Consider the following 15318-nt stretch of genomic DNA (forward strand, 5'->3'; position numbering starts at 1 on the left):
TCTTGTGCTTGCTTCATGGTATGTGTTGGGATTAAAGAAGAGAGGGAAGGTGATTCTCATGATTTTTTTTTTTAACTTTATTATTTTAGTGGACATCTACGTGTCTAATGACTTTTAATACCCCTGTCCTTTACTGACACTTATGTTGCCTAAATATGATAATTTTTCTTTCTTAGTGGGTTGGTAATGTGTTTGTTTGTACTTTTGGGGGAGGTGTTTTATATTTTAGTAAATGTATGTGTTTTAGGTGGGGTAGAATGGAATTTTTCATAAGAAAGGCGGGGGTGGTTTAATCTTTTCTTTTTTACTTTTAGATCTAAGGACGTGAAATTACTTATTTACCCCTTTTTGGATTTCAAAATCATACCCACCAAACAAACATCCATGGCATCCTTCATCCACATTTCCTCCCTTTCTCCCACTTTAGATTTAAGACTCAAATTACATACCATATGGTAAACCCAATTGGGATACTTCCTTAACTTGATGGGATTGTTTCTAAGTAACAATGGGGCAAATGCTTAAAATTTTAAAAATAAAAATAAAAATTGGGACATATGACTAATTTCAGGTCGAGTAATTATCGAGGAGGTAATGATCTTGTGTGTTTGAGTCATGATTCTTAAAACTGTTTGGTTAAGAGTGTTATTCTTTTGCTCATTACACAAGTTGAAATCAAGTTTGGAAAAATAAAAATAAAAATAAAAATACATACATGGGCTTCAAAATTGAGTTATGATATAATACCAAAAGGGTAAATGGCTTACAAAGATTCTCAATAACCTATGCCATGGATGAATACTCAAAAGTTGCCCATGGATCTCTATTAAGCTACATAAAGAGAGATTTTCTAAGAGAAACAAAAGAAAAGAAGTAAACCCAAATATAAGTTTTTCTTCTTTGTAGATGGATGCCTATATATAGAATGACAAGTTAAAAAAACTAGAAAATCGCCTATCTTATGTTGCAGGTGAAGGGATGCAAATTAGGAAGAAAGATATCAAATGGGAAACAAACATACAAATACAAATTACAAAAAAGCGGTTCAAACCCATGGCCGCCAAACCAAGCTATGATACCATATTAAACTGCTAATTTTTTTAAGCTTATAGGATTTGAGCTCAATATATATACATCATGCTCCTTACAAAAGATACTAAATCGAATCACTAAGTTTCTAATAAATTACATTTCACATGTTTTATGCTTTCTATTATTAACAAAATCTCAAATTGGGTAATGACTAGGGCCCTTCCTGAACCAATAATTTTATGATGTTCAGAATCAATAATTTTCATAGACTTATTCGAACTAATAATTTTTTAGGGTTGAGAACCAAAAATCGTATCCATGGACATATTCCACTAATAATATTTTAGTGTTGAAAAGTAGGTTGGAAGTTTAACCAAAGGCACTGTAAGCTCTGCATTTTGAATAATCTTTTAGAACCGATGCCTAACTATTAAGCTCTATTTGGTTCTGAAAAATATGAAGATAAATAGGCTCTACTTAGCGGCCACTTCTACTTCTATACGAAGAAGTGAATAAAAACAATTTTCGAAAAGAAGATTTTTCAAACAGAAATTTACTTCTACTACTGCTGCTGCAAAATGAAGTGAAACGCCCAAACAGATCTCTATCAACTATGTAGTAAACCTTTGATAATTCTCCATGGTTTAGAGTTCATAGAACAAGACAACAATAAGAAATGAAATTTGTGGGTTTACCAAATTAGCTACTGTTTCGCTTCTAAACTGAACTTGACGGAATCCCACTCTTCGCCTACAGGCCTTCGGATGGCTTTAGCAGGAAGAGGTTTTGATATCTTTGATGTGCTTGGAAAAACAATTACCTTATCGCAGGCTGAATCTTCGTTCCCTTCTGGTGGCACCAAATCAATGTAGTTCTCAGAAAGTGTAGGAGGGGATGAATTATCGTTTTGAGGCGAAGACGGGGCGTATGAAGATCTGGTAGCTGGATCCATTTGTACTTCTGGGGACACAAGGAAGGTACAGTTAAGGCTGACTGCATTTGCTATAAACACAATTCAGAAAAGAATCGTTCTTGATTTCCATCTAAAAAAGATAGGGTGCTTTGATGCAATTCAATAAGATGTTTGGTTCTTAGAAAATTTGAGAAGAAATGCGAAGAAAAGAAAATAAAGAGGAAAAGTCTAAGGAAATAAATATTGAAGGAAAAAACAAAATAGATTTAAAGTCAATAAATTATTTTTATACAGTGCTTCAAACTCATTTTATATATTTTTCATCTTCCATGTCAAGATTAAATAATTAAAAAAACATACAAATTTTTAAATAATTTTAACTATATTTGAATTTTTCTCATATTTTTTTATAGTGAAATCAAATATGAGAAAATCATTTTCTTTAACCTTTTTTTCTTTCCTCTGTACTTTCTAGGAACTAACCATAACCTAAATGCATGTTTGACAGTGAGTTTGAGAACATGTACTCCTATGAATATGTAGGTTTGTACCATTAGGATTTGCAATCATGAAGAACTAGTATCAGTGTATTCAAGTAGGATCAAGTCAGAACTTGGTGATATTTGGGAATTATCTAGCTTCTACTTCCATTTGATTTGTATGCTTCATCTAAAACCTAATTGGTGATCTTCGAATTCCAATTGATTCTATATTCATCTAAAAAAAAGATAGGGTGTTTCGATGCAATTCAATAATATGTTTGGTTCTTGGAAAATTTGAAGAGAAATGTGAAGAAAAGAAAGTATAAAGGAAAAGTAGAAGAAAAGAAATGGTCAAGAAAAATAAAAAATATATTTAAAATCAATAAATTATTTTTATATACTAACCCAAACTTATTTTTCCTCTTCTATGTAAAAATTAAATAATTTAAAAATATAAAAAAATTTTAAATAACTATAATTATATTTGATTTTCTCTTATTTTTCATAGTGAAATCAAAATGATTTTCCTTACTGCTTTCTTTTTCTTTCCTTAGTACTTTCATAAGGATTTATTCCTCTCTATATATACATAATTGTTATTTCATTTTTTTTCAAGAAGAAGAAAAGAAATGAAAAACTAATTAGCTTGAAGAATTAGTTTAACAATTCTTTACAAATTTCCCTGTAATATATCTAAATTTATTTTTAATCTTGTAATGTGCAATACTTAGAGCTCATTTGGTAGTTATCTAGGAAGTGCTTTTAATATATTTAATACTTGAAATTTTTTATCATTCAAGTGTTAGAAATGTTAGAAATGCTTTCTAGAATCATTCTCAAACGCACTTTAAGAGTGCATTTGGTAGTAATTTTAGAAAACGTTTCTACCATTTCTAACACTTAAATGATACAAATTTTAAAGTGTTAAAAAGTTTGGAAACACTTTATAAAATCACTGTCAAACAGACTTTTAATCATAGCAAGTGAATACCAGAAGAAAATAATATTTATAGGATAAAGGAATTGGAGGAGTATTCCTAATGTTTATTTGTTGTGTATGTAGAGTGGTGAAACAATAGATCGCATCTTCTTACAATTGCCCTTTGAGTTTGGGGCATTGGCACAAACTATTCAGCTTGGTTCATACGGATTGGGTTCCTCCTAAGAGTATATGCAACATGATGATTATTTCATATAGAGGATTGGGAAATACCAATAGAGGCAAGGTGTTGAGGCAATTTGCTTGTCTTGCTCTGATGTGGATTGTGTGGCAGAAGAGAAATGCTAGGAATTTTTAGGACAAGACAAGAACTTTAGACGGTCTTTGGGACAAGATTCATTTCTTAGCCTCCTTTTGGGCATCTTGCACAAATTTTAAGAGTGTTCCTCTTAATTTGATCCAACTAGATTGACATTGGTGTGTAGCTCCAAGGGCGTGGGCTAGCAAGGATAGATTATTTTTTATATATTCCCACATGGAACATAGATTGTGGAACCACATAGTTGTATAGATTCTTAAACTTGGAGGTTTTTGCTTTCTTTTTGCATACTTTTTGGAGGATTTCTCATCCTTCTTTGTACTTATTCTCATAAAAAAAAAAAGGAATTGGAGTAGTATTCTAAGTGCTCTTTGTCAATTATATGCAAATTTTTCCAAATAAAAAAAGTTGATGAAATTATCAACTAGTTCATTTGGAGAGCCAAACCAAACCCTAGCCAATAAGGGTTCAACACAACCTCATCAACAGTCAGCTTTACTTTGGAGTTGAAGATTGGTAAAGTAGTCCCACCCTAGTTCTACCGTCAGATGTTTATTTTTTATCTAACCATTCAATCAGTAATGGGGTGCCAGAACAAAGCATTCTGAGCAGATCCTTGACCAATTTAGAACAACTGGTGTGCAAAGCAATGCCAGAGAAAAAAAAAGAAAAAAAAAAGATATAGAATGCATGGCATCAGGAATTTGAAGAAAACTAACCTCTATCCTCATCTTGTTCAGCAAAAATTGTACTCTGGTTTAATAACATCAGAGTGGATTGGGGTATGACTTTCTGTGGCAAATCAGTGACACCACTTGATGGAGAGCTGGAAGATGGGAACTCAACTGCTTTCGAAGGAGACTTGAGCTTCTGACCTGATCCACCTGAAAAGAGTAATCATAATATCCTATTAAAGAACTAAATATTCCTTTCCTGGCAAACCGCAAAGATGCAGATTTCTATTTGACCTAGCACATCACCTCAAATGCTGGCATCAGAATACATCTGCTACAGTTTTCATAAGTAATTTTGTTCATGAATTATATATACTAATTACCCTTATATTTCTTCCCTTTTGTCCCTAAAAATTCATGTCTCTGAAGCAAGCCACAAGAAACTTCATCCCCTGCAGCCTCGCCACAGTTAGGGAAGCATAGATTGGACCAATTAGGCAGATGGCAAACTTGCTCATTGTAGGCAACTTGTCAAGCTGCCATTTCCTACAATCTCAATTTTGGACCATAGATTCCTAGCAATAAGCACTGCTGCAATATGCGGTATTTGATCTAGTGTCTCCAAAGTTCCTCAAACCTCATGCACTTCTCTAATCAGGTGCTAAATAGAGAATTGCCTGAATCTAGTTCCCAAAACTTTCTGTAAATAATAGGGTTAAATAGAACATCAATGCAGTCTTTCATATTTTCCATTATATGCATCCTACAGGACAAAAATAAGCTCACATCTAGAAAAGAACACACTTCTATGAGTGTCTACTCATACAGCATGGATGTTATACACAATTTGATTTAGAAAGATCTATAAGCTCCATGTATCCCAACAAACTCTAACATATTATGTCCATGAATATGTGAGGATATGTAAATTTAAACCCATGTTACATACAAGTGACCTGTTTATTATCGTACGCACACACACAAACAACTTCCATTATGTTTTTCAGAAGAAAAAAAAGAAGAAGAAAGAATACAGAAAGGAAAAAAAGAATAAAGAACTGAATATTTTGCAGAAAAAAATAGTTAAACAATTATTTACAAGAAGAAAAAAAGAACCAATTATTTTGCAGAAAAATAAGTTTAACAATTATTTACAAGTTTTTTTTATAAATATCCACTGGAGCGGTGCAAGTATGAGAGAGAGAGAAAGAGAGAGAGAGAGATCTTAAATCTTAAAAGGTGAATACCATGACAAAACTTTGTTTATAGGTTAAAAGGAATTTGGAGGAATATTCCAAGTACTGTTCTTCAGTCATATGTAAGTCTTTAGAAATGGAATTCACGAAATTATTTACTAGTTCATTTGGAAAGCCAACCCAAATAGAGGTCAATATGTACAAGCTAAATCCTCACATCATCAAACGCCAGCATTGCTTATGGATTGAAGATTGGTCAAAAGTGCCACCCTAGTTTTATCTGCCATATACATGTGGTCTTATCTAATAATCTGACCAGTATCAGACAGTAATGAACATCCTTTAAGTGGGTCTTTGAATTAAGTTTGTGGGAGAGATGGGGTGCCAGCAATAACCATTCTGTGCAGACATCAGTTCTCTAGCATAAAGTCATTTTAAAATAAATAAATAAATCGCATTATAAGTCAAGAAAAAGACTAACCTCTATCCAAAGTTTGTTCAGCTGCACTCGGTTTTAAAACTAGAGTAAGCTTTGATATAATGTTCTGTTGCAAATCAGCCGTTCCACTTGATTCCGAGTTGAAAGATGAGGACTCAACACCTCTCAATTCTTGGCCAGAAGGGGAAAGAGATTTATGGTTCAAATTTGATCTACCTGAAAATAATAATGATAATATCTTGTTAAAGCATAGGATCCTTTTTCATGAGCCTATGCTTAAACCAAAAAAGAGTGCTTTTGTTTAAACCAATACATCACTTCAAAAGCTGATACAGAGTACATTCTGCCACAGTTTTTGATCAAGGAGTCTAGTTCATGAAATACATAATTAAATCATTTCCCTCCTATTTCTTTATTTTCACATGTTAGTTTGTTTGTTTTTATTATTATTCTTATTCTTATTATTATTATTATTATTTGATAACAAAAGCAATATATTCATTAAATGAAACACAGTAAACTCAAAAAACAACTACCACCCACTACCAAGAGCTCAGCCAATTAATAAAGTCTAACATGGACAAAAGGCAATCTCCTATAAACACCTTCACCCACACCCAGAAATTAAATATAAAAGATTATTTGATAGATTGATCCACTTTCTCAGTATATTCTCCAAGCTTTCTTCCTTTTTTTCCCCACAAAGGAGTCATGCCAGCTCAAGAGTGCTTTCCTTACTAGGGATTGCATGACCCACTCTATTCCAAACAAAGAGTAAATCAACTACCACAAGATGACTGCTTATAAACAGTGAAGGAGAATGCAGTCAGCTCTTTTTCTTTTCCTTCACACATGTAGCATTTATTCAGGATTTTCACCACCTTTTGAGTTGATCCAGAGTTAAAATCCTTCTCCAAAGCCAAAAAACTAACTCTCAGTGGGATCTAAGAGTTCCTGTATAGAGTAGAGAGATTTAACTAAAAATAATACCACTTTTTGAGTGCAACAAGACCATTTTATCCTCCACATCTCTGCCAATTATCTGCTTGAGCAACTTCTTAAAAAGACCTTCCACCCCATCTAGCTTCTAGTCATGCAGTCGTCTTGAAAAACGATGGTTTGATACACTACCATCCTCCTCCTACTCCAACACCTCAGCAGGCCATGCATTCTTGCCAATGGCTATGGAGTACAACTCAAGAAAACCCTCTCCAAGGGGTAAGTCACAGAATCACTTATCCTTCCAAAATTTCACCCTCCTTCCATTTCCCACCTAAAATTGATTATAGTGTTAAAAATCTCTCACCCACTCTTGATTGTCTTCCACACCTCCGCTTCACATTTTTCCCTAACTGCTCTTGAGCACCAGCCTCCCACTACCTCCCCATATTTCCCTGTGATCACCTTCTTCCAAAAGGAGTCCCTTTCCATTGCAAATCTCCAACACCATTTACCCAAAAGAGCTTTGTCAAGAGTGGACAAAGCTCTAATGCCCAAACACCCTCTTGCCCATGCAAACTGTGGACCAACCAATGATAAAATATCAATTTTCACAAAAATATCAATAGCTGGATTTTACGGATATATCAATGAAAATGCAAGTATTAAAATTGTTTTATTAAAGAAAACAATATATGCATAATATAATTTGTGATAGTTAGTAATAATATAAAAAACTGAAACTAGTTTTAATACTAAAATGATGATCTATCTAGTAATCAAGATCTAGAAAAAAAAAATAATAATAATGATGTGTATGCATTTTTATGTTTAAAAATATTAATAATTTTATTTACAAGTTTATATTTCTTTTATATTTAATTATTCTATAAAATATATAAAGAAAGACTCAATATTATTATGATGTTTTTTATACATTTAACAATTTGTTAAAAGGAATTTGAAAAATAAAATAATTAAAATTAATTTAATTAAAGCTAAAGTTAGGGGGAACAAATAAGGGATATAATTAATTATATTAGCATATACCATAAAGGGTCAAAGTGCCCAATTGGTTAGATGCCCATACTTCACATGGAAGACTAGGAGACTAGGGTTTGCTTCCTAACTCTCATCCTCTCCAATTAATTTTGTGAGGCTTGTTGATCATGTTGACCAGTCAAACTAGGTGATAAAATGGCCAAAATCCAAATAAAATCGGGATAAAACCAAAATAAATTGAAAAATCATCGAAAAATGAGAAAATATTCCAAAAAATCAGTGATTGGAAATATATCACCCATATATCATTTCATAATTCATCGACATATGAGATCTCATAGAAATATCTTCATCCTTGAGACCAACCAACTAGGTGGAAATCCCTTCAAATCTCTTCCAACCTTAGGCTCACCTTCCTCTGGATGACGAAAACAAGCATAAAGTATTTAGGGAAGCTAGAAAGGGTACTTTTTATCATAGTTAGCCTTCTCCTTATGCATAAGTTTTGTCCCTTCCAAATAGCATTTCTAAAATCTTTCCTCAACAACGTCCTAAACCTAAGTATATCTGAAAAGGGCTCCCAATGGAAGTCCCAGATAAGTAGTGCCCACCTTACAACCCAAAAACCCCGTTAATTCCTCCACATCAGTGACTTTTGGTATCAGGTCACTTTTCTCTATATTGATTTTTAATTTTGAGATTGCTTAAAACCACATGAAATCTAGCTCAAATGCTCCATATGCTTCATACTAGCATTGCAAAGGATGAGGGTATCATTAACAAATAACATATGGGACACTTCGATTCCTCCTCTTCTACCTCCCGCCAAAAAGGCCCCTTCCTTAGCCTACTCATTATACAAGAGAGACCTCCATGGTGATGATGAAAAAGTATACAGACAGTCGGTCTCCTTATTTCGAACCTCTAAAACTCTCAAAATAGGGTCTCATTAATCAAAATGGAGAAACAAGTCGTAGAAATGTCCCAATTAATGTGATTATAGGCCTTCTCGATATTTAGCTTACAAATGACTCACTCTCAAAGCACTTCAGTCTTGAGCTAATTGTTTCATTTTTTATGAGAACCGCAACCAAGATTTGTCCACCTCTACAAAAGCATGCTAAGAAGTTGAAATGACTTTACTCACCACTTTTTTAAATCTAGTGGCCAAAATCTTTGCAAGGAGCTTGCATATTCTTCCTTTTTTTAGGACTAGCACAATAAAATAGGCATTAAGGCTTCTTTTGAAGGAACATAGCTTAGAGAACTCAATGAAAAAGCTTATCACCTCATGTTTCACAAAATCTCAACAAATTTGCTAAAGAGCCATGGTGAAACCATCTAGCCTAGAAACTTTATCCCTCTACTCAAACTAGAAAGGGCTAAGAAGACTTCCTCCTCAAAGAACGAAAACTTGAGGAATTATGTGTCTTCTTGACCCAAAATGTCAAAGGACATCTCATTGATATTCAGTCTTCACTCCCCAATCTTGGAAAGAAGGCTATGTAAAGTATTTGTCACTCCTATATGTCTGCATCCTTCGATAATCATTTGTCATTCACTTTAATTTTAACCAAATAGTTTTTTCTTCTACAAGCATTAGCATCAGCCATCTTATGGAAAAATTTAGTGTTTTTGTCTCCCTCTTTTAACTAAAATTCTCTTGATTTCTACTGCCAAGAGATCTCTACAAAATGCTACCCAATTTCCAAATTCATCCTCTGTTTTTCCCTTGACCTCAACCTCCTCCACTAATAGGATGACTTTCCTTAGCATCCTAGAAACCCATTTCATTAAAAGCTATGACTTTATTGGATATAATATTACCAAAAATATCTTTGTTCCATACTTTTAGCTCTTATTTCAAAGCTTTGAGCTTAAACACCAAGATGTGACTATATGAACCCCTCACATTGTAGCCCACCCACCAATTGCTAATAAGGTCTTTAAACGCTTCCTCTTTCAGCCTCATGTTTTCAAACCTAAATGGTGTTTTGCCCCTTCTCATTCCTTCTCCATCTAGAAAAATAGGCGTGTGGCAAAAAACCAGCCTTAGGAGAACACTCTGGATTAATCTACTAAAGTGGTTCTCCCACCCTTCCAAGACAAGGAAATGATCAAGCCTAGAAGAAAACTGATTATTTGATCTGCCACACCAAGTGAAAGGGCCTCCATCAAGAGGAAGATTTCTTAAGTGAAGCTCCTCAATAATCTCTGAAAAGTGTCTCATAGCTGTTAAGCATCTCAAGCAATCCCTCCTTTCCACAAAGAAGCTGACCACATTGAAATCTCCTTTGATACACTAGGGATCATTTCAAAGGCCACTTATATTACCTCCCAAAAAACTTCTCTCTCCTCATTAAGACCAGCGCATACACTCCTATAAACATCCATACAAAACCATCTGCACATTTTTAAAGCAACAAGAGATTGAATACACCCTGATTTCCATGGCAATTAACCCCCAACACCCTATCTGCCCACACCCAAGTTTCTCACAATTTGCATCTCTTGCAAACAAACTAGGTCTACCATTTGGCATTGGATCAAGGATTTTATGACTTTCCACTTTCCCCTTCATTAATCCCTCTAACATTCCAAGAGAGAACATGAATCTTCATCAGCAAACCTTAGCTACCTCCCACATAAAAACTAAAAGCTCTCATGTAAAAGACAGCCATAAGTGTCCTGTGATGTATATTGAATTCCAGGAAACTTCAACCCTGTCATGGTCTACATAGATTTTATTGGACCAATTAGGAAATGGCTCTGAAAGCAAGTCACAACTTGGATAGTGGCTCAAATCCTCCCAGCCATACACAACTACCAAAGCTTCCCATCTCCTGTGATCTGAGTTTTCTGTTCCTGACCATAAATTCTTGTCATCAAGCAGTAGGTGCAATCTTAAGTACTCTTATCTAGTGTCCCCAAACTTCCACAGAACTCACTTCTTTAACTGAGTGCTAAACCCAGATTTTCAGTTCTAAATGGCTGCAATCTAGTTTACAAAAATTATCTGTGACCAAACGAAGGATTCATGGTGTGAGTTGACAAATCTGAACTTCCAACGATCCAAGTATTACTTCAACTAACAAACAATTCCTGCACTAGGCAACTGATATTTTTTATAGGAAACGACAAAGGGATATATTGATAGAAAAAAGAAGTACAAGAGAAGGATGAGGAATCCTCCCATCAAAGAAAAGCAAAACTACAAGAATACAAGAACAAGATACTACAATGTAAAAACAAACAATCTCTCTAGGTTAGACCATCCCATTGGAGCTACACACTGCTAGTCAATCTAGTTGTAACACACTAAGGGGAATCCCCTTAAAAACCATGGAACAAAAAGCCCAAAGAGAAGCAAGGAAGTGAATAGAATCCCATAGATTCTCTTAATTTCTTGCTTTATCCTCAAATATCCTCGCATTTCTTTCCCGCCATACAACCCAAATTAAAGCAATCTTGCCACAAAACTATCCCTCTCTTAGATAATCCAAAACCCTTATAATTGATGGACATCATGTCGGATATGCTCATCGGGGGAACCCAATCCATCTTGGCTAACTGAAATAATCTGTGCCACAATCCCATCATCAAAGAGCAATGTAGGAAAAGATGATCAATTGATTCACCATGCTTCATGCACAGCTTACAAATGTCACGACTAAGAGCTTTGTAGGGTCTTCTCAATTGTAGCAAGTCATTAGTATTTACCCAGACAAAGGACTTGACTTTGAAAGGGACTTAGGAATTCCAAACGAGCTTAGCAGGGAAAACTGGAGAAGAACCAGAACATTGGGACAACGCTAGAAAGAAAGACTTGACTGTAAAAAGCCCTGGAGAAGATAAAGATCAAGATCTCGCATCTGAAACTGATGGTGATAAGTGCAAACAATCAAGTGACCGCATGAGGCATTCTAAATCTTCTATCTCAGAATCTGAAAGGTTACGACGAAAATTAAAGTTCCAAGAGAAGGGATGAGTAGAACCGAGAATTGAAGATATAAGAATATTTTTATCCGTGACTACTCTAAATAGTTTTAGATATTGAAAACCCAAAGATTCTTCCCCCCACCATAAGTCTTCCCAGAACCGAATTCTTTCCCCATCTCTTACCACAAACCGAGTATACTTGGAAAAATCTTGAAAGACTTGTGCAATAGCCTTCCAAGGATAACGATGTGACCATCTAACTATAGTGTTGGCATCCCAACCATTGGAATGTGTCCCATAAATGCTTAAAATGACCTGATGCCACAGAGTTGAACCCTCCCTAGGGTACCTCCACAACCATTTCCCTAAGAGAACGAGATTCCTTAGAGAAATCTTCCCAGATCCCAATCCCCCTTTTACCTTTGAATTACACACTACATCCCAACTAACAAGATGATCTCTTTTACCTTTCCCATCCCCTGACCATAAGAAATCCCTTTGCAATCTCTCAATTTTTGCAGCCACTGAAGCAGGAATCTTAAACAAGGAGAGAAAGTAGCTAGGAATGTGGGATAGGCAAGAATGGATAAGAGTTATCCTACCTCCAAAAGATAAGTAAGCATTTTGCCACCCATCTAATCTCCTCGAGATTCTCTCAATCACTAGATCCCAAAAGCCACAAGACTTTAGATTCCCTCCCAAAAGAAAAGTGATATTGAAAGCATACAAAAGAAAAGTGACTAGAAAGCAATAAAACAGAGTATAGATGAGAAAGGATTAAGTTTCAATACCAACATTATGGTAGTGAGGGCAGAAAATAGTATGGAACCACTTCCATAGCACACCGGTTAATGTATGATAATAACACCATGTGAGCTTCTTGATTCACGCATAATTTTATTGCCTTTTTATGACATTATTTTTACATTACTCAGCACACTCAACTTTGCAACATAAAGTGGTCCCATAAAGAAAACTGTACTACTAGACTGAATTTTTATGTAAATGAATGAAAATTACTCAACCTGTAAGCAAAATGGATGACAAACAAGTCATAACAAGGAAGCTTTGCAGAAAGGACCAATGGAAGCAGAAACACTATAATTAAAAGAGTCCCAATGAGTAGGGGTGGCAAAGTTTGATACAATTCACCAATATGACATGAACCCAACACACTTTTCATAGGTTTGGGCTAAGTATAAATGGGTTTGGGTCAAATTTGTGTCAACCTGTATAACTCGTTTAATAAATGGGTAATTTTTTAGTCAACCTATATAAAACAAATCTAACTTGAATTAACCCATTTAATAAGCCCACTATTAACCTAATTATATTTTTAAATCATTTAACCCATATTTGACTCAATTTAAATTTGTTTTTAAATAAATAAGTCAATTGAGTCATAAACATATTCGATTGAGACATTAATCATATAGATATATACAATACCTAACTCAACCTTATTATTAAATAGGAAGACCTGATTATTAAATTGGTTAAATAGGTTACACAACGTGTTACCTGTTAATAATTAGGTAGTATTTGGGTTTATATTTTTGACACAATTATTATTTGTCTCAGGTTTGGATTGAACTATATAGTAGAACACCTTAAGCTTTGACACAACACAAACACAACATATCAACATAAATTGCCACTCCTACCAATAAGCACTTCTAGTAACTAAATTAGTGGAGGTGACGACCACTCATTAACCATTCAAGTGTGGTGATTCAACCAGATTGACATGGTTGGGTAGCCTATAGAACAACAAAAACTCCAAACTATAAAATGGACATACAATTGATGATTCACAAAGCTCATCAGCTTACATTAGCATGACTTCATAGCTTTAAGATCCATCCAATCTTTGTAGTAAATATCTAATGGTATGTTGATATGCTGATATATTGATTGAGAATCAGCGCAACGGACTGCTGATATCACCAGTAGAATGCCGATGTCCATAGATCTGTTCATACCTACAAAAACCCAATAAAGCATAATCTACCTTCTTGCAAAGCTTCAAACTAATTGGATTTTATTCACTAGGGTTCGCTCTTTATTTTCCTCAAAACTGTCCATTCAGATTTTCTCCAAATCACCAATAAAGGGAACCATACCCCTTTCTATTTGAAATAGAAAAGTCTCTCTTTGAAAAATCTTTGACCATATTGCAAGAGCAGTAATACTCTGGAAAATATTGGTGTCAAGAGCATGATATAAACAATTGAACCAATTCTTGGCTTCAGGATGCCCTTGTTTTTCCATAGAAAGGTACAGATTGGTTTCATTTTAAAGATCAACTGATATAACTAATGCCTTAGGATTGCTTATGTTCTAAGTCACTGAAACCCTTCACTTCTTCAAATACTGAAACTTTCACAAACTTTGTTTGCCATGTCTTGTGTAAAAATGGTATCAATACCCATGGTGAGAAGCAGATTTTTAGAGACTACCACATTAAAGTTGGTAGAAAAATTACTGCAAACAGAATTACTTCATACTCCTGTTTATCAAACCCAAGGTACTGATTTTAAGTAAACATTTGCCTTGGTGACCTAAATCAAATATCTTGCAAAAACATCTATATTGATCCTGTTATTATTTTGGTATTCAGAATGCCTTTTTACATGGTCATCTTGATGGAGTATATATGATGTGACTCCAGGTTCTGAAACATGTCAGTAAAAAGGGAAGATTTTCCAGTTAAAGAAGCTTGGCATGGATTTAAAAAGTCACCAAGAGCACCTTTTGAGAGTTTCCACAAGGTGATTATTAACTACAATTAGAGTTTCACATTTGTCTGATCCTGCTTTGTCAGAAACTCATTGTGAAAGCTTATCACCCTTAATACCAATGTTGAGGCCATTGTTAATCGAGAGAAAAGGACACATGCACCTACCCTAGGTATTTGAGATCCAGGGTCAAGGTCCTTGGGAATCTGAAGAACTTCATCAGGATTGAGGTTACAAGGTCAAAGATTGCATCTTTATTTCTGAAGGAATGTGCTAGCTTCATAAACAACCCTGTTGATCTGAATCATCATTTAAATGAAGACAGCAATTGCACTTCAATAGATGTAGGAAGAACTCATAAACCAGCAGGGCAACTCAAATGACTTTCATGCACAAATCATGATATGGTTAGTGCAGCTAGTCAATCTATGCATGCTCCTATGGAAGTTTATTCAAAGATTGTTACACTATCAATTATCTCCAAAAGGCGAACTATTGCACAATGGGTAACAATGCATTTCATGGTAACACCCCTCCTTGTAGGCAGCACCAACAGACATGTGAAGAGACAAATAAATGGGAGTCAAAACAGACAAAAGTTTCGAACCAGACAATGCTAAAAACTAGAGTTCTAATATTACGTTAAATTACTAGAAATGGTGAAAGCTTAAGCTATTAAGAAAAGGACCAATAATTATCGAGCAA

At 34.6% G+C, this 15318-nt stretch overlaps 1 protein-coding gene across 2 annotated transcripts in view; it reads right to left on the reverse strand.

Moving 5' to 3' along the window:
- Positions 1 to 1569: 1569 nt before the first annotated feature.
- Positions 1570 to 15318, reverse strand: part of LOC117920833 (double-stranded RNA-binding protein 4-like) — a 30200-nt gene continuing 16451 nt past the window's right edge. Inside the window, exons 7-9 of one of the 2 annotated variants that reach the window (XM_034838489.1) lie at positions 6038 to 6211; positions 4406 to 4570; positions 1570 to 1992 (exon numbers count right to left, since the gene is read on the reverse strand). In XM_034838489.1, coding sequence (XP_034694380.1) covers positions 1736 to 1992; positions 4406 to 4570; positions 6038 to 6211 — 596 coding nt within the window. In that variant the 3' untranslated portion in view covers positions 1570 to 1735. The remainder of the gene's footprint in view (positions 1993 to 4405; positions 4571 to 6037; positions 6212 to 15318) is intronic. The other variant, XM_034838490.1, reaches the window with a different exon arrangement.

The sequence above is a fragment of the Vitis riparia genome, chromosome 8, assembly GCF_004353265.1.
Source record: "Vitis riparia cultivar Riparia Gloire de Montpellier isolate 1030 chromosome 8, EGFV_Vit.rip_1.0, whole genome shotgun sequence".
NCBI lineage: Eukaryota > Viridiplantae > Streptophyta > Magnoliopsida > Vitales > Vitaceae > Vitis > Vitis riparia.